The 20,172-nt window shown below is 43.4% G+C and overlaps 1 protein-coding gene across 6 annotated transcripts in view; it reads left to right on the top strand.

Annotated features, from left to right (window-relative positions):
• scara5 (scavenger receptor class A, member 5 (putative)) overlaps positions 1–20,172 on the top strand; it is a 43,273-nt gene that overhangs the window by 3,743 nt on the left and 19,358 nt on the right. For 5 of the 6 annotated variants that reach the window (XM_028953127.1, XM_028953126.1, XM_028953124.1 and 2 more), the window contains one exon: positions 4,604–4,735. In XM_028953127.1, the coding sequence (XP_028808960.1) occupies positions 4,604–4,735 (132 nt within the window). Of the gene's footprint in view, positions 1–1,827; positions 1,938–4,603; positions 4,736–20,172 lie in introns of those variants that run through there. The other variant, XM_028953128.1, reaches the window with a different exon arrangement.

Raw genomic sequence — 20,172 nt, 5'->3', positions numbered from 1 at the left:
CCGGGCCTTTCGGTACGGCAGATCATGACGAGGGCGGGGGACACGTGAACACAGGGGTCCCTACACCGAATTCGAGACGAGGGAGAGGTCCCCCATTTATCACAGGGTGTTTGGACAGAGAAAAAGCTCCTTTCCTTTCTCACTCAAAACGGTTTTTACTGCCTCCATGGTGCTTGTTAAACCACCCATGTAATGTTAAACGTACGACTTGTTCTCTTTGGTGATGTTATTCCGCATCTGAACGCATTTACACGTACACACAGCTCCAAACCAGGCTCATGGTAAACTCGTGTTTACTGAACCACATGACCGTATCACACCGTATCAGACGGATCGGATCTGTTACCGTCCGGGGAATGACGGCAAAGATAATCTCAGGCCGTGGCCGTCAAGGGAACCAGTTAGTCGGAGTAAGCGCTTCACTTGAAGGCAACGGTCTGAGTGTATCTTTGAGGACAGTTAGGGATGATTTACGTCAAACGTCCTGGGACCGGTGTAGCAGTAGCCTGCTTTTGCAGAGTGCCGGGGGGGGGCTTGTTCACCAATATCACACTGTACATCTTCTACAGGGTGGGCCATTTATATGGATACACCTTAATAAAATGGGAATGGAACCCGTTTTATAAGTGGTCAGAAACTTGTAAATAACTCATGAAAGAATAAAGTTACGTTAAAACCAAGCACACTGTTTTATTACCAATAAATTTGATGTGTCACATCAAAAACCTTTGTTTTTTCCTATTGAAGAAACAAAAGTTGGATCCAAGATGACCAACTTCAAAATGGCCACTATGGTCACCACCAACCATTCCCATTTTATTAAGGTGTATCCATATATATCGCACACCCTGTACTTTAACTTCAGCAAATGTCCAAGAAAGTGAAGGCTCGGAATGTTCTTTTTTTTTTTTTTAAAACTTTCATCCCATTTAAAATTAAGTACAAAACGCTAACTACAGCTAACAAGCTAGCCGAAGTTGTGTTGTACGAAGCGCCCCACCATGTACTATAAATTGAAATGTCTATTATATAAAACCATCCCGACACACAAGTCACCATTCATTGCGCTCTTTCTGGTGCGGAACAGTAAACGGCGTTCCATGCACTACGCGGCCCGGTCCCGAACACAGCTTGTTCTGAAACCGAACACGTTACGTCTCACATGTTGTGCCTACTCCGTATGTCCATGATATGAACAGCTTTCTGCTCTCAGTCCTTCATTAGTAATTAGGAATAGTATTAGGAATTAATAGGTAAACGGGCCAAGTCCCAACTGTGTGCTCTGCAAACAGTGTCGTGTCGATGCTTGTACGTGTCGACACCACACTTTGTGTTAGTATAGTCGACCCGATAGTAAGAGTGTCCGGCCACCCGAAAGCATTATCTCATGTTACGTTGCGCACCGTTGACTTACATGGCACGGCCGCCAGATTTGCTGAAGCGTCCTTCAAACAATCAATCCCTATTTACCCACGTGTTGCCAAACAGCTGTGTTCACTTAAGTGGCTGTATAAAAAAAGCGGGGATGTCATTACCGTGTGTGTGTGTGTGTGTGTGTGTGTGTGTGTGTGTGTGTGTGTGTGTGTGTGTGTGTGGGGCGGACACTGGCGTGATTGGCTCTGAGGGCCGCAGTCCCTCTGTCTGCGCGATTGTTTGTTGAGAGCCCCAGTCCCAGCGCTGTCTCCGCTGGCATGACATCACCCGTCCCGGGACAATCGAGACCGCGCAGCGGGGAAAGCGGCGGTGTGTTTATGGAAAAAAAAGGGCTGTGCCCTGCCTCTCGGTGCCGCGAGGCATAGCTCTGCCCTAGCTGTCGGTTTTTACGAGAGAGGGAATGAGAGGATGATTAATTTGCCTTTTTTACCGGCCCACGGCTCCGCCAGATGCGCAGGGATGAACCCCACCGAGTCGAGGAGCCCTGTGTTCTCGGAGCCTCGGTAAGGCCGACTGTGATTAATATTTCATTAATTTATTAGTCTATTCGATTTTTTTCCCCCGGCTTTTGGCTTTGCTGGGGCATATTGGAGACAGAGAGTGTCTATAAACATTTTCATGTGAAGCAGCGTCCAGCATTGTGCAGTTTCCACCATCCAAGATCTTAAAAAGTCTGTTTTATCTGATATCAGAAGCTCTGAACACGTCGAGTTTCAGTTAGAACAAAGCAGAGAATTCCTCCAAACAGCTAGTCCAGTCTCATTTTTGATCCCGCTGCCACATCAAGCTCCCATCCTTCTGACAGATTTCCCAGAATAAAAGTTTTATTGGCCTAATAACCCCAGTCATCTTATCTGACCCTGACGTACAGCGCACTAAGCGCATTGGTGATATATTGCCACCATTAGCATGAGTTTGTGTGGCAGAGGGTTGATGGATGGAGGCTCCTCCGGGTGGCTGTTGCAGCAAGACCCTTCTCCATAAATCCCAGAACTGCACCGGCGCTCTTTCGGGACATTGTTTTGCTTCTCAGGACGACTACAATAATAGGACGTGTGCCAGCTCGGGGCCGGCTATTGTAGTTATGAATGAAGGGGGCCAGCAGGGAGATGATTCATGCTGAAGACTTTAGCAGCAGGCAGTGCACTCCTCCACTGTGAGGCTTGAAGGTCTCGCCGATTGAAATGACCCGAAGGCCTCGCAGGTTAGGACATGCTCAAGGCCTTTGGTGACAGTACATGACAGTACTGGATCCTTTACAGGCCTTTTATGCTCAATGTTAAAGACGGATTCTGGTACAGAGACAGCCTTATTTAATTTTCTAACTAAGTGGTGGTAGTAGCCTAGTGGGTAACACACTCGCCTATGAACCATAAGACCCAGGTTCAAATCCCACTTACCTCGTATACTCTGAGCCTCCAGTACTGCTCGCCTGGTCCCTCCATCTCTGAAGGTAAAAGGAAGTCGCTCATCTAGACTCTTCTCCGTCTTGACCCCTCGGTGGTGGAATGAACTTCCCCTCGAGGTCAGAACAGCTCAATCACTGAGAACCTTCAAACGACAGCTCAAGAACTTCCTCTTTAAAGAATATTTAGATTAAATTGTTACCTTCTTATTGTCGAACTTGTGTACAGAACCTACAACAGAGTGAATAAAAAATTTTTATTCATTGTTGGGGGTCCTAGTGAACCGGAATTGATCTCTTCATCGATGGTAACTTGAAAGCACGTTGTAAGTCGCTCTCGATAAGGGCGTCTGCCAAATGCCGTGAATGTAAATGTAAATGTACTACCATTGTGTTCCTGAGCAAGACACTTAACCCTATGTTGCTTCAGGGGGGACTGTGCCTGTAAGTCGCTTTGGACAAGGGTGTCTGATAAATGCTGTAAATTTATCACATCTGTGCAAATCCTGAGGACTCCTTTGATGCCTTGTGCCTATAGTGCCACTAAGACCTGGTCTTGTACTAGTTCAATGCAAAATCATTTTTTTTTTACAACCCCATAAGGAATCCATTTCCTCCCTTCGTCAGTGTTTACGCATTTATAGTCCGGTAACAGCGGTGTATACTGCATTCGGAGTGCTGCTTTGAGCACAGCGCAACTCTGCTGGTATGTTGCACCTGTTCGCAATAAAACAAGTTCATTCACAGACAAACCCTTCCAGTGGCCCATGGGACTGTGAGTCAGCGGACTACTCCACACAGCTCAGGACACTGTCTTCTGAATTAAAGGAGATGCGATAGCTTTGCTTTAAAAAGATTTGTATTCAGATGTGACCATTAATTTTAATGAAATACAAGAGTCAGTAAATCTGCAACCTGTCCATACCTATCATTTAGATGTAGGTAGATTTTAATCCATAAAGTAGAGGCAAAGATATTTTTTGGGGTCAGTGCACTCGGCTTTAGTTATTTTCCTGATATTGAGAGTAACCGTGCAAAACAATGCACTAGTGTATTGTCAATTTGTGGAATGGACCGAATGTTTGGCATATAAAATGAAGAATGAATGTTCAGGCTTGGAGTATAACTTTACAACCAGAGAGAGTCACAACAGTGGGTTCTAGCAGCCTAGTAGGTAACACACTCGCTTGTGAACCAGAAGACCACATTGTTCCCGTAACTACTGATTGTAAGTTGCTGTGGATAATGGCGTCTGTTAAATGCCAAATGCCAACTGTAAATATAAATGCAAACAACAGTTGACACCTAATGCCATCTTATAGACTGTGGTAGTAGCCTAGTGGGTAACACACTCGCCTGTGAACCAGAAGACCCAGGTTCAAATCCCACTTACTACCATTGTGTCCCTGAGCAAGACCCTTAAACCTGAGTGTCTCCAGGGGGACTGTCCCCGTTACTCCTGATTGTAAGTCTCTCTAGATAAGGGCTTCTGAAAAAATGCTATAAATGTAAATGGAGACTGTATTTATAAGGCCTAATTCGACATGACATTAGAAAAAATAAAATCATGTCAGTCTGACTAAAACCAGATTATTAAAATACATGTAAATTGAAATTGTGGTAAATCAATCTTCTCAAAGTCTGGATAACACACCCAGACAACGTGGCTACTCCTGCATCTAATTTATATCTCCCACTGATCCTGGGATGTGGAATTCGCTTTTGTTAAAGTCTACCGATGTTTTATGTTTCTTTATTTTGCAGTGAGCTCCGGGAAGAGGAGAAGACAAAATGGCAATTGCTGTGGCCATCTGAACTCCCTGTCGGCCATCAAATATGCCATAGTGTCATTGTACATCCTGGTGCTCTTAAGCATTTTTGGGCTCTGCATAGCAGGTAAGAACTTGTCAGCACTTGTTTCTTTTGTCTGCAGCCTCTGAAGAGAGCGGAAACCATGAAATGTGTCTCCACCGACCACCAAAAGCGGGTCTCTGGCAAGAGTCTCATTTTTACATCTTCATCTGCGAAGGGCGTCAGGTTAATAAACATTGAGGCCCTGTCCATTTGTCTCTCTGAAAACCAGATTGGCCCAAGATGTGTTTGAGGCCTTTGGGCCTTTGATTGAAGTCCCAAATCTTCTGTCCATCTGGCTTCACTCGAGTCCTCTGGTGTGGAGCCCTGTGCACCGAATGATATCACTGATCTCACAAGATCAAGACCTAATGGGGAAAACGGTTTGGTTAAATCCACAGTAAAGGTATCAGCGGAGGATATTCGCTCTAGCTGTTGCACCAAAATTACTTACAATCCGCTTTAAACACCGGGTTGGAAACGTTTTCTGGCACAAGAAAGGCCTTTGATGCTTGGATGAAGACTCTTATTCCCTTGATGATGGCATTGTCATCTTGGGTTAGGTATGTGGTGCCACATGCCTGACCTTAAAACCATTCGTTGTCCTTTGGTAATTCGAACCGACAGGCAGCTTACAGAGTCGTACGGCTCGCTACGTACACCATAGCCTCCTTTGGTGCCGCTCAGCTTTTGCCCGGCAAGCAGCCGGATGACAGTGGGTGGTGACAGGACTGATGAAAGGGGCTCGGTTGTTGATTATAGCGTAACGGCGCACTGCACCGGCGCCGTTCCATCATCAATACCCCTTCCATGTACTCAAATAACCAGATGGCGAACTATCTGTCAGCCTCTCGCAAATGAAACGTTCCTGCATCGCGGTCACATACATGTTGTATTTTTTTTTTTTTTTGAGCTGTTAAGGACTTAATGCGCCATTAATCAGGACTGGGCTCTCGTTCTTCTGCACATTTTGGAAAAATTCGCCCATGTCATGACAGTTATGGGTAGAGGCCAGTGTTTCAGTGATTGACTGTGTTGAGGGATCTGCTTGGCCTCGTGTGCAGCCACATACTTTTCCTGCGAAGTTTTCTTCTGCAATTTAGAACCTAAACATTCCTAAAGTAAACCCTAAGGATGATGGGAGATAAGAGAAGGACGGGTCGACCTTGATTTGTAGCTGCAGTTGTGCAGAAGTCATTACATTTGGTTGAACGGTGTAATCCGCTTAGATATACGCAGCTGCCACCGTTCGTTCTTAAGCAGCGAAAAGGTCGTTCTGTTAAAAGTGTTTACAATCTAAACAGAACAAACTGGCCAATTAAATACTAGTGTGCAGAAATTTTATTAAACACACTTTGGCATGAAGAGGAAATAAATTGGCTTGGTGGGTAATTTCCTCACGGCCTCACAAACAGCATGGATCCGGTCATCTATTCATTATATATCTAACAAACCACTTTCCAGGGTCTCAGAAGCACAATTAGGACACAAGGGATGAAGGATGGCCAACTTTCAAAAAGAGCTTTGAGCAACATGTCAGCATACTTGGAAAAACTGAGCTGACTCTTTAAAAAGTTTTTTTTTTAATAAAATGAAAAAGTGACACAAAAGCTGACAAAAGGGAATTTGGCAATTTATTGTCTTAAGAACCAACAAACAGCTTTCATATGGTATCTCTGAAAGTGAGAAAAAAGAATTCGATCAGCACAGTGTTGGATGCTGGAAACCCAACCGCAGGATAGTCTCTTCCCAGCACACCGCCAACTTTCCAGTGTGAACACAGGCAAACCCTGAACGCTTTTAATCCACATTTGTTTTCCATTTACGTTCACACTCAAATATTACGAGATCTGAGACATGACCCAAGTAGGGCATTGGAAACTGTCCGGCTGCCACATCTGCCAGCACCTGGATCTCTACTTGTGCTCTACTTTCAAAAGCGAGGGTGGGGGGACGAGTCCAGCATGTCTCCACAGAGCAAACCGTGGAATTACTGTGCTTTGTCTTTTATGGGAAAGGACAGGCGGAGGACCTACCACGTGAATACGAATGTGATAAGGATACAGATGAAAGTGAGTTGAACAGTGCAGTGATTTCTAGGCTCTACCTGCGTGGGTCTCCCCTGGGTCCTCTGGTTTCAAAGTCGGGCAGGTTAAAGAGGGAACATGCATGTTATCCTGATTGAATCAGTTCAGAAGATTGATTTGAACTCCCCTGACACACACACACACACACACACACTGGTGGCAACCTGTCTGCCAGCAGCCTATTTTCTCACAAATTTGCTTTAAGATATTTTTCAAGTAGTGCTGTCGATACCTGTCTATCATATTTGTGTCGTCTATGCTCACACTAGTCAGTCCAAATTAGATTTATGTGCATATCCGACAATATTTTGCAAGCCTGAACTGCCAAAAATCACACCAGTTTTACAAATCCATAGCCACATGAATGTGGCTTGAAAACGGTTCAAAATACTATCCAATACTATGCTGTCAAGAGTGCTCAGGACCACGGGAGTCCACTAGCTGGACCACAGTCTGTGGACAGTGATGCCCGGTGTGGTGACTGCACAAAATCAAACATAATGCGCCACGGCTTCCCACTGAAAACCTGGGTAGCATGCACTGTGGATAAGACTAAATATAATGTTTGCCAATGACTCAAACCCTGCTGCAGGTCTTTTAAAATCTAATTTAAAGCCAGACTTGGGTGGAGACTTGAGATGATCTCTCGATGCATTCAGTCCAGATCAGATGAACTTCAGCGCATGAACTTGTAACAAAGCAGGGGAAAGTCATGCTGGGAAACGGCTGGTGGGAAAAATAATTAGGTGTTGCTAGTCATGGACTGTAGATACCTCTGCTCTTCTGGACTTTCCACTGTCATTATTTACCAAATCTTTTCCTTTTTTTTTAACCACAGCCTTTATCTTAACATGAGCAACGCATCTTCTAAGGATAATTGAAATGATTCTGCATTTGCCCTTAATGTCCTCACACCACAATAGAACGGTGAACCCTAGTCAGGTGTTCAGCAGCAGTTTAAACACAGCCATATGTGTCACAAAAAAAGTAACAACAGGCAATTGGCATAATGGCACATTTCTGGAATAGCACAGTGTCAGTTCATCCTAATAGACTTTAATTTAGTGTCCTTGGGCAGAGATAGTCCCAAGAGCTCCATTATGTGTGCCCTGGTGATGCTGGAAGTACATGAGAAAATTCTGACCCATGCTGTGTCGGGATCGAGTTCAAAGTGGGCCCTTTAGGGCGCCTCCTGGATTAAGTCGAACTCCCATCGCCTGCCAGGCTGGATTAATGGCCACATTTGAAAAGTTTTTGTGGCTCTCCCTTGTCTCCCTTATGTATACATCATCCATAAGCAGGTATTAAGCACATGTATGCAAGAGACACTAATGGCCGAGTATGGCAATGGCACCAGTGTGATGTAAATGTTACGATGGCAATGGGATTTCCCATTATTTTTCCTATTTATGGAATACATTCAGGCTTACACAGTATGCCATTATGCGCTGGAGTCCACATTAACCTTTGAACACAGTCCTCTTGTTCATGGGCTTTGTTTTTTTGTCTGTAGGGTCCAGCCTGTTTTTAATGTTTAAACATGTACATTCTGGGGGAAACTTATCACAGTGAGACGTTAAACAAAGCATGTAGAAATGTCTCGCATGAATCATAATCAGGGGGTGTTGGCCACGCTGACCCCAGGAGCCATCGGCCCCTCCGCAGTTGATTTGTACTTCAAAAACACATACACGTGAGTTGCTGGAGTAACTAGAGCTGCATAGGTTCAGTGACTGTAGTTTTTCTCATCTTATTACCATTACAAAACCGGATTAAAATGGCCTCCTGGTCATCTGGTTGAAATATTTTAGCTTTAAATTTGCAAAACATGGCTGGCCAGACCTATAATGGCCTTTTTGGTAAGTGCCCTCCTCAGTATATTGACTTGGTTGTGCACACTTGGCAGTCATCTTATAGAAATTATTTTTACCCGGCTCCGGGGACTCTGGCATGCGTTTCCCAGCTGGAAGTGTTTTGCAGGATGCCTGACTTATGAAGTATTTAATATGCTTAATTAGGAACATGCAGCTGATATTGCACACGTGAAAGCATGTGTCCTTGTTCCTTTTCCTCAGCGATTGTTCTTAAGCTTCAGGAGAGGGTACAGTGCAACTATAGCAGGTTTGAAAGGGCCTGTCGACGGTAGACCTTTAGATATTCAAACAAGAGGAGATCTGGTCACCCTAACTCAGCGGCCCTACGCTCTACACAACTTACTTATCAACTTTAAAGTCAACATATGCAAATCATGAAACACAACATATTGCAAACAAAAGTTTAAATGTTACTCTAATTGAATAAACTGATTAATAGCTCTGGTGGGGGTGGTTAATCGTATTTCAATGCCCCTGACTTAGCCTTCCTGAAGTTTATATGGCATCTGTGATGCACATATCACATTTTAATGTTAAAAGATCACACATTTTGAACTGCAATAAAAAAAATGGATACAAATATAGTACAGAGCCGGAGGCTAAGGATTTGCCGGGTTGTGGGTTTGCCAACCCCTGTGTTGCGGCAGAGCCTGACAGAACCCGGGTATTCCCTATATCTGTGCAAGGTTGTATAAAGTAGCTCCTGCACCAGTGTTCCGGGTTCTGTGATTGAACCAGAACCAGCTTGAGCGACGACAGACGTGACTTCCGCTTTGTTGTTTGTATATCCAGTTTAAGTAAAATAAGACATTGTTGGAATTGTATGCGCCTGAGTCCTCTTATTTACCTTTTGACACCCACAGGTCTTGCGTTGGTGTTGTTACTCCCAGGTCAATGCATTCAATTCAATTCCTCTTCTGGCTGATCGAAGGAACACTACCTTTGCAACGTATCCTCATTTATTTGGATAAACTCATAAATACAATGCGTTACACATTGAAAAAACATGGTCTGGGAAAAATGCAGTGGATTGAATTTGCATCCCTAAAATGATTTTTCCAGGTGTTGAAAAACCAGATCATTGGTTGAGTATTAAATGTTGAGGTCGGGTATCAATCTTCTATTTGGTGCATATATTATCGTTGAGCCTTTTGATGAAACGTTATGGTGTTGATCAGCTTTGGCCTGTTGGTTTTTGACAGCTCCGCCAAAGTAGTTTTTTTCAAATATTATATAGTGGGATCAAGCCTAATATACTGTTTATCACAATCCTGTGTAAACACCCTGCTGATTAGAAACACCCTGCTTTCAAGTTGCCTGTGGTGCATGTAGGGATACTCAGGTTCCAGGTATAAAGGCCTATGGTATCTGGCCTATATCAGGAAAAATGAGAGCTGAAGCAGAGCTGGGAGGTATTTCGTGTTGTTTAGACGTCCTGCTGCAAGACTTGGCTGAACTTCGTCCAACTGGTTAAACAGGATGAAGGAAATACTGCTCTTTTGGGTAGGGCAAGGTGCATTTTGAGAAAATATATCACACTGACGGAAGGAAGACAATGTTAGTAGTAACTATGGTTGATGTCCCACAATCCTTCTGGCTCAGCACCAACGTTTCAGTTCACATTTCTTAGAGAACCAGAAATCAGTCTGTCAAGAAGAAAAAACAAACCCTGATATAATATTGAGGGGGAAATAGATGGAAAAACGACAGACATTTAAATATGCAGAAAAAACACTAATACAGGCATCCAGTCCAATCAGTGTTTTAAAAAATGCCCCCATTTCAGGATGGATTCATGAAAAGCAGTTCCAGGTGTTTAAATGGAATGGTTTCTGCTGGTTGTTTGTGTCCTAATCAGAGACTGTCTGTCAGGCTGTTCGGGATCATTGCCTTGCCAAAACGAATTGTCGGAAGAGTCATTATTACATGCTGTTACACGCACTATTACATCTCAAAGGCTTTAGGGATCTATATTTGGACTGTTCTCCTCGGTACAAGCGGTTGCCACATGAGGGCATTTCCCCTTTTATGGAGAAGGTCTTGTTTTAATTTCTGATGGACTTTGATGAAATGCCCCTTTCAAAAGTCCCTTTCAAAGCTTCATGCTATTGTGAAAGAACACAAAATCAGCTATAGGTTGATTTGAACATGACGTCACGCCAAGGCGCGAGATTCCAGTGGAGGTAAGTGAACTAGTGAGGATCTGCCCAAAAAGATGCCCATGTAGAGTCTAGTGTACAGCTGCTCGAATTGTTCTAACCAAGAAAAGGAAAAGTGGTTAAACGTCGCAATGTAAACGCCAAACGTAACCTAAACATGTTACAAGCTTGGCTGGTTTAATATAACATTTTAATTTAATGTAACATTTAATTGATTTACTTTTTTTTTTTACTGAGTTTCTGAACAGTGAAAATTTACAAAAGCTGTTTCTGAGAGAGTTTTTCAACATAGGATGAGAGAATCTACAGGGAACATCAATCTAAACTCTATACACGCTACGTGGGCATTAAAATGTAAACATTGAAAAATTGATAAACTCACTAAGCTAAATATCTGGCATTCTGGTAGTTGCACAGACAATTTATGCATATAGATAGTATATATACTAGTGGTGGGCCGTTATCGGCGTTAACATGCTGCGTTAACGTGAGACTCTTATCGCGCGATTAAAATTCGCTGCATTAACGTGAGACTCTTATCGGGCGATTAAAAAAAAAAATCGGCCAAAAATTTTTTTTAAAAATATTAATCTATTCACAAAGTTGGGTTGGGAGCTAAGTCTATACTACGCAAGCTATTGTGCCGAAGTTAAATTGTTACACTAGATTTATAAGTATATTTCTTCTTTCTTGCGTCTTTTAGTTTCTTATTTCCGGTTTTTGAGACTCGGTTCAGGTCTCTTGGACACATGGCGTGAGCTGTGAGAGGTGCGTGGGGTTTGTGTGCAAAAAGTTATTTCTTTCATTTTATTTTATGTACATATTAGGAATATTTTGCATGTGTGTTATTTTGTGAATATTTTTTTATATATTTTTTGTGAATATTTTTTTATATTGTAGAGAGAGGTGCAGAAAGACGCCATGTGTGACGCAATGTTCTGACGCGACCTTGCTTTTTGTACAGAATACACTTTGCACAGAAAATCTCTTGGGTGTCAGCTCATCATTTGTGGTTCAAGAAACGAAATCAAAAAATTACACAACGCAGAAGAAGAACCGCTACACTATGATGACTTTCACCTTGATATTTTAGCGCGGATGTATACGTAGCCAAATTGCACTGTAGGGGGCGAGAACGAGTCTTCGAACTGTGAAATTACCACATCAAACGTGACGTGGTAACATGGATGCAGCTATTTAACTGAATAAACAGTTGGTAAACACAAGTACATCTTATTGAACATAATTTATTTTCATCACCAATTATCATATTAGAACAGCTTTCTCAAGCAGTTTGTGATGCATTTTGGAAACAGGAGATGAGCCCCTGGTCTAAACCTGTTCTCAAAGACTTACTTTTAGTCATTATTTGGGTAGCACACATATTCTGAATGCCTTCGTCAGAATTCAAATGAGCCATTTTAATCTATATTAATCTATATTAATGTAGATTAATGTAGATTAATCTAGAATCTAGATTAATTTTGCTTACTCTATATTAATCTATATTAATTCCAATATTACAGTGAGATTAATCTAGATTAAGAAAATTAATCTATGCCCACCTCTAATATATATATATATGGTGGTTGTGTAACACCACGCCTGCATGAGAATTTCACTCATATGCACTTATGTAGTCTCCGTAAAGCATGTAATACAGTAACATAGAGGAGCAATGATTTCTAAACTCTGGCCTGGTGTGCCTGGTACAAATGATGCATTTGGTGAACAATATCATGTATTTAATGATGGACAGGATTAAAGAGTAATGGAAGCTGGCGAAGGAGAAGACTGTAACTACAGATTGTGAGTCGCTCTGGATAAGGGCATAAATGCCCTTATATCAACAGCCTTGCCTATGAGCAAATTTTTTTCTGTCAAAAACTCACACATCTTCATGAGATATGGGTTACATACAACATATTTTTTATCAATTGCCTGTGTTATTTGTCTATACACTCTCGGTCTAAATCTGTACAATGCAGACTCTGCAACGCTTTCCTGCATAGACGTATTCTAGGGGCAGTGGTGGCCTAGCGGTTAAGGAAGCGGCCCCGTAATCAGAAGGTTGCCGGTTCGAATCCTGATCTGCCAAGGTGCCACTGAGCAAAGCACCGTCCCCACACACACTGCTCCCCTGCTCACTCAGGGTGATGGGTTAAATGCAGAGGACAAAGTGCACCGTGTGCTGTGCTGCTGTGTATCACATGTGACAATCACTTCACTTTGAACTTCTCCATTTTTACTTCCTGCCCTCCATCAGAACTCGCATGTCATCACAACCATGTGACTTAAATCAAGCAACTTAGTGTCTTGCTCAGGGTGGGAATTGAACCTGTGAACCTTAATTGTTATGTTGACTCTTAATGTTACAGAGAACTTTAATAAAAGTCGCTTATTGTCGGACACCAGTGTTCCTCTGCTGCATCTGTGATGATGTCATCAAACAACTTGTCGGCACGACCTCAACTCAAATTAACTTTATTAGTAGATCTGAAAAAATCAGAGGTCGTGCATGCCATAGTGCATAGTTTTATCTTTTAATGTAAATCCTGACCTAAAAGTTCCACGTTTAGTCGGTAGAACTGCGTTTGGTGCCACTTTTTCTTTTGTGAGCTACATTTAAAGACATTTCACATTTCATTTATTACTTTAATGTGGGAAGCGGGTTTTTTAAAGCCTGTTTGTTTGCTGTCTAAAATCGTTATACATTTAAGTCCTGGCCAGTGACAGGTGACCCTTTTTGAAATTAAAATGTTAAATGTTTTGCAGCACGACCAAAGAAGGCCTCAGTCTGTGGTGACAGGGCAGAATTTGTAATGGATGTCCTAGCAGTCTGGACCGGGTATTGCCAGGCAGGGCCGATGAAGTCAGGCGGGGCACAGACCCAGCGGTCTGTTTTCTGAGTCCTGGCCCTTGCCAAAACAACCACCAGACTGTCATACTCAGTGTAGATGTGTGGGACCATGCCAGCTTTGTGAGCCTTCCATCAAACCTATCCCTTAACAAAAAGAGCACATTTACGTCAACATACAATTTCAATAATAAGTTGTTTTTAAGGCTTATTTGATTAGAGCACAACCTTATGCACCATAATTATATGTCACATATGCAATCAAAAAATCATACTAATTTCCAGTGCAGCATATGGGTGTACATTAAAATCTCATAATTTTCTCCCTGTAGTCCACAAAACAGCTATTTATAGCCAAAGCTACACCCAGCTTGAGAAGAAAAAAATCTTGTCTGCATTCTCAACTGCCAAAGTTATGTCTCATTTTGCTGTGAAAGGGCTCAATAAGGGTGAGTTTGAACAAGTCCCGAGAAGAATGGCGTTCAGTAAACAAGCGTTGCAGGGCAACAGAGAGAAGGCCTGCCGTGGGCCGTTCGGTCAAGGCCCTGGTGGTTCTTCTTTTGTCTGCTATAAAAAGCCCCCTCTAATTAATTTTTGTGCTGCCTGAAGTCCCCATTGTCACCCCCGATCGCTCATTATAGAGAGCCGGCTTCCGTGGGTTCCCAGTAGCATCCCAGTAGTGGCCAAAAAAAAAAAAAACCCACACTCACAGTCAGAGGGGGAAGTTAAAACCATTCAGTGTTTAGCACTTTACTTACAATTGGTCTACATCTTTGTTATCTGGACTTAGATCCTGTAGTAAAGCACCCATGTGTTAAAATGTAGTTCTGTGGGTTTTATGATCTTCTGCTTTTGCTTCACCGTACACTCAGGTGGGAACAAGTGTAATACATTTGTGCATGATTAACAGGGCTAGAGCATCGTAAATTTGGATGAGACAGCCCCAAGGCTGCCATTGCCAAACTGTGGACATAGGTCAAGTGGGTGCGAGCTCCAAAGTTATTCCACTTGACTTCATGGCTGCTCTTCCTGTAGAGCACTTCTTGCCATGGTCAATTGTCAGATACAATGGCTTTTCAAGAAAGCTGCTGAATAAATGCTCTCCCTGCCGGTCCACAGTCATTTCAGAGCCCTGTGTGGGAAGACGCTCATAATCACGTCTTCTCAAATGGAACTATGTTCTACTTAATGAGGACACTAAAGGGGGGATGCCATGTAATTGCACAAAGTATACGTCTAGAGACCACATGTGAAGCGGCCGTTGAGGGTCTCTGACTTCATTATTATATTACCTCAGTGGGAACATACTGACATCCGCTGCAGGGACTGCCTCTGTAGAGTGAGTCCCGAGTCTTGCATGACATTACAATTCCCTGGGTAAATAGTGTGGTTGATGTCCCATGGCTAACTGTTTAGTGTTTGGCATGCAGAATGTTTTTTTTTGTCATTGTTATAGACAGCAAGCACAGCACAACGAAATGTGTCCTCTGCATTTCCCCCATCAAACTCAAAGCCACGAAAGGTGCCCAGGGTGCAGTGTATGAGGACCTCAGTGGCACCTTGGCGGTTTGGGATATGAACCATTTGGGTTATGAGTCCACTTTCTTACCCGCTAGGCCACCACTGTCCCATATATCCCTTCATGGTATTGCATAGAGATTACAAGTAGTGTCCTAGTAATAGATGTTATTAAGTGCAGTGCAGCATGCAGAATCCAGAATGCAACCAGAGCAGGTGCTTCAATTTGTAACATTTTAAACCTGCAATGGCACCAGCTAGAGGGCAGGATGCCTTTTCTGTCCCTGTGGCCTGGAGACCCATTACTCCTGCCAGCCGTTTCCCACCTGCAGCGGGGGCCCTGTTTGATCCCGGTCACTTCAGAGGGAGCTAAACAGCTTAACAAAGCACGTCCCACTTAATGGGCATTCCGAGAGCCGGGTTGTACGATCATGAGCCTGCTGGAAATCCCATCGTCCGAGACCACCATATTTACACCCACCCGGCCGCTGTGTAGGTGCTGTTCCTAAATGTCTCACAGGACCTCCTGTGTGTCTGTGTATGTGTGTCTTCCGGAGCAGTGACAAGACGTCTGTCTCCACAATTGCCTTCAGTCCTGTATTACCATCAAGGCATTTGTCTCAGTGTCAAATAAAGGTTATCCCAGGAACAGGAAATTAAAGGTCTGCCTTTGTCTCATCCATGAAAAGGGGAAGTAGCATCGTCTGAAGACTTGAAGAATTACTCTATGGGTTATGTCGCCTAAAACATATTTCGCCCAGCTCTGGTTCCACATGGAACGTTCACAGGCTCTCGTCTTCCAAGGCCTGAAATGGCTTGGCTCCCCTGGTGCATCGTGACTAATGGCTTTTGCCATGGAAACAGGAGGAACACACAGCCACAGAGCTATATGATTTCTCTGTTTGGGGTACAGAGTTGTGGGGTTACCATCCCAACTGAGAGTCGCTCGTCCTTTGATACCAACCATCTAAATGGAGGAAGCTGTCTGTTTTAGGCACAGGAATTAAATTACCTGATGCTTTTGAGCTCTTACAACCCAATGTTCGGAAAGTTCTCTGCATTTTTGGTGGGAATCCTTATTTTGCTTACATGTTTGTTTTTGAGCATGGTGCGACAGCCAGAAAAAGCCGACAGTGAGGCATGGCGTCTGGGAAGGAAATAACCTGTAGGAATTCATTATGCATCCAAATACATGGGAGGTCGGTGAAATTTCGACTCCCGACTGAGTGAGAAGAAGCCCTAGCAGTGAAGGCCGTGGTGTGTCTATGCCGAGGTCAGGGTCGTTGGAAGGCTAGGTCGGAGCTGTTGTCTCGGAGGGAAGCTGGAGATTACCCTCGGAATGCTCCCACACAGCCGTAAGATGTGATAATTCTGTGTTATTCAGACCAGCTTCGGATTTGCCTCTCAGCTATGGGAACGGGGTTTGGCCAGAATCCGCTGTTATTGCGGGAGGCAAATCCAAAAACAATCCCACACCAGCATTCTCTGGACGAATCTTCCTACATTACTGCCAAACACCATTAAAACATAATCAATTACATTAGGGACTGCTGGGAAGTGGTGAGACTGTCGCACCATCCTTCACTGCTCCAGACAAGGCTGTTTTAGCGCACGCATACAGTAAACAATTTTTTTGGGTATGGACTTGATCGCATTTTGTGTCCAAGGTGTTCCACATAAAGCATTTTGTTGACCATGTTCAGCATCCAAGAGCCATGGTGCGCCCCTTTTACCGGCGGAAAAATACAAGTTACAGGCAGGATTATTGTGAGAATGACTCAGAGAGCTCTACAACACTAGCTAATCGTGTCCAGATGACAGGCTGATAGGCACATTATGTGCCACACACGCCTTCGTTTGCTAAAAACAAACCACCCTGACGTCCCCCCTTGGTGTGTGGTTCCTCTCCATACCAGCTGGCCCTGGCTCACTGCAAAAAAGTAACAAACAGATGAAGCCTCGTCACAAATTCAGGGAACCCTCTGACGTCTGGTTCTGTCTAACTTGGCACAAAAATGGAAATGCACTAATAATTGTCACATTATTGTGAGCAAACGGTTCCCATAAAGCACCTGTTTGCACCTGGCTGCAGCTGGCCGCAGTGTTTTTTTGTTTTTTTTTTAGACGAAACGCGGTTCCTCCACACATGTAAATGGAAGAAAGTCTGCAGACTGTTCCCCAAAAAAAGAACTGAGGGGGACAATGACCTCTTCATCACAGGGGCAGCTTTTGGGCAGACGCCTTTACCCCAGAGCCCTTCCTGCATCCTTGGAGCGAGCAACAGACACAGGATGTGCCTTCGTGAGAAAACAGAACGGCTATTCTCTGTGCGAGGCAGAACATCTTAAACAGAAAGACCACAATTTGGTTCTATATGGGGATAATGTCTAAAACCTGCCTTAGGCTTGTAACCAATCTGTCTAGTCAGAAAACTCTCCCCTGTTCTCCTAAAGAGGTGAGAGTCAAAGCTTCCGTGATGACTTCCTCAGGTGTAGGATTTGGCGAAAGGAATGAATCCGTATCCATTTCAATGAATGACATGAGACACGTTAAATCTGCAGACTTAACCAGAATACTTTCTGAGTTTTGCCATGGCTGCCAATATGGTGAAATGATTGCTATAGAGCCAGTCAGTCCTGATCAAACAGTGGACTAGGATGGGCAGCCAGATGGTAAATTAAATATATTACGCATCAGATTATTTTACTTAAATTGAAACTTTTTGAAGTAGTGAACTGTTCTGCAAAAACTGGTCTGACATGCACATGTCAATTGCCAGTTAGGTTATATGATTTATATGTTTTAAACTACTAGTGGGGTTTTCATTTCCCAGTAAAACATGCAAACACTGTAACTCTTGGCTAGCATTGCCTAAACTGCACATGGACAAAGACCAAGAAAACTATTAAATGGACTATTGAATCATCATACAAAACGTACTTCTGAGCAAGTTCAAGTTCAAGTGAGCTTTGTACGGGTGCGACACTACATGGTGAAACATAACAATGTCTCTCCGGAACCTGGTACTATATGTAACAATTAAACTAAGTTACATGCTGACATAAAGCATATGTGTGTGACATCGACAAACCAGGCTACATAAAGTGCATGGGACATAGGCAGTGCAAGAGTAACAAAGTTTAAAAAAAATAGTGCAAAGTAAATGTTATGCCACCTGTAATGACTCAGTATAATGATAAGTTATTTTTGCTTTGCTGACAGCAGTGTTAATGAGAAAAATATTTTTAAGAGCTTTAGATGAAATATTCACAAAAGAGCCTGATCCATAGCGTCAAACCTTACAAACAAACCAAGCTTCATGACACATGTGAGGATGTAGGTTGTGCATCTGTGTTTTGCAGCTAATGTAAAGTAACACTCAGAGAGGAAATGTCATATAATAATTTGACCTGTTCTGATTACGGAAACACAATAATACTCCTACCAGAGGGAGTATTATTGTCTAGTTTGGCTTCATTGCCAATGTGCAACACGGATTCGGACGTTTGACCATAATGACTGGAGAGAGATATAAAATGCATTGTGCAGATGTGTCAAAACTCTGTGGTATGACCTGACCATGTGTTGTTTAAGGAAATGCCCAGAAAGACTTTTCTGGAACATGGTTTGTTTCACAGGTTGGAGAGAAAGCCCAGAATTTAAACATTAAAAGGAGAGAAAATGATGAGCACAGGGAGGAAGTGCAGGAGTGAGAAAGCAAGCTTGTGCACCAGAGGAAGAGTGCGAGTAAGAGGAGCATGTGACAAAAAAAGGGCCAGGGAGGAGAAGAAGTCAGCGACAGCGATCAAAAGAATACCACGGAGGGAGCTCTGCCCGTGAACAAACAAGTGTGAGCCAGCTTTGGTTTCGGCCTCATCTCCTCCATGTGTGATCCCAGACCCCATTCCCCACTCGCTCAGGAGAACAGCAGTCTTGACTGCGCTCCAGCATGCGCATGAATAAGCAAGAAAGTTCTGGCCAGTGGGGTATACACAAAGTCCACGGTGCACAAATCGTGTAGGGTTCCAGAGAGATCAGCTCACGCCACTCATGAAAAACTATCTGCTTGTGTGAAATTGACACGAGATTAGGATCTTCAGGTGCTTGGCTCTAGTAGTAAATATTCTAAAGCTGGAAATCAGTGCATGTGTGTAACAAGTGCTTATACTGCATTACTCAGTTTTGTTCCCCTGTTTCTTTGTTCTGCGATGTGCATTCTTCGATTTGAAACTTCAAATCCAGACGAGAATTTTGTGTCAACCAGTCAGTTGAGCAGTGAATTCAGTGAATTCAATCAAAATCGTGGTCTGGATGTGGAGTTTCAATGCCAGGTAAGTTCATCATCTGCAATAGTCAAAAACATGTAGAATCAAGTATAGTTTGAAACAGAAAAGCGTTTTTTTCCTTAGACGAAAGAAAGCATTAGATAATGAAAACCATACTGATAAACTGAGATGTGAAACCAATTAACAGGAAGGGTAGAAGGAGTATGGTCTACAACGCAGAGAATCAAAACACCCGCACACAGAGTCAGGGCCATGGCGGCTGAAGCACACCTGGGCCCGAAGATCACTGTGCTCATCGATATTCCTTTTCTCTACGAGGCCAGCCTGGGAACACAAAAGTATGTATATTGCGAGAGAGGTCAATGTGTTACATATGGAGCGTGCATCTGTTTCAGTCCGTGTGTGCGAGGGGAGTGCGGCTCTCACCCGTCAGGCTGGAAAAGCGTCCACCTGTCAGAGGATGCAGAGCCAAGGCTCGACTTGTCAGAGACTTGTGCACGTCCCTGCTAAAGGGGACAGACTATGCGATATGAACGTTTCACCATACACACGCTACACTTTATTATGCTTGATACATGACATATGCTACTTAGCCGCAACTTTTATCTGGATTCACTCACTATATGGTGTATACGCTGGTTTTTCTGCACAACTGCTCCCAGCAGGGATCAAACCTGGCATTTTGCTAGTCGGAGTTTTGT

The sequence above is a fragment of the Denticeps clupeoides genome, chromosome 14 (genome assembly GCF_900700375.1).
Source record: "Denticeps clupeoides chromosome 14, fDenClu1.1, whole genome shotgun sequence".
NCBI lineage: Eukaryota > Metazoa > Chordata > Actinopteri > Clupeiformes > Denticipitidae > Denticeps > Denticeps clupeoides.
Note: the sequence above shows the minus strand (reverse complement) of the source record. Positions and strands in the feature narration are given on the sequence as shown.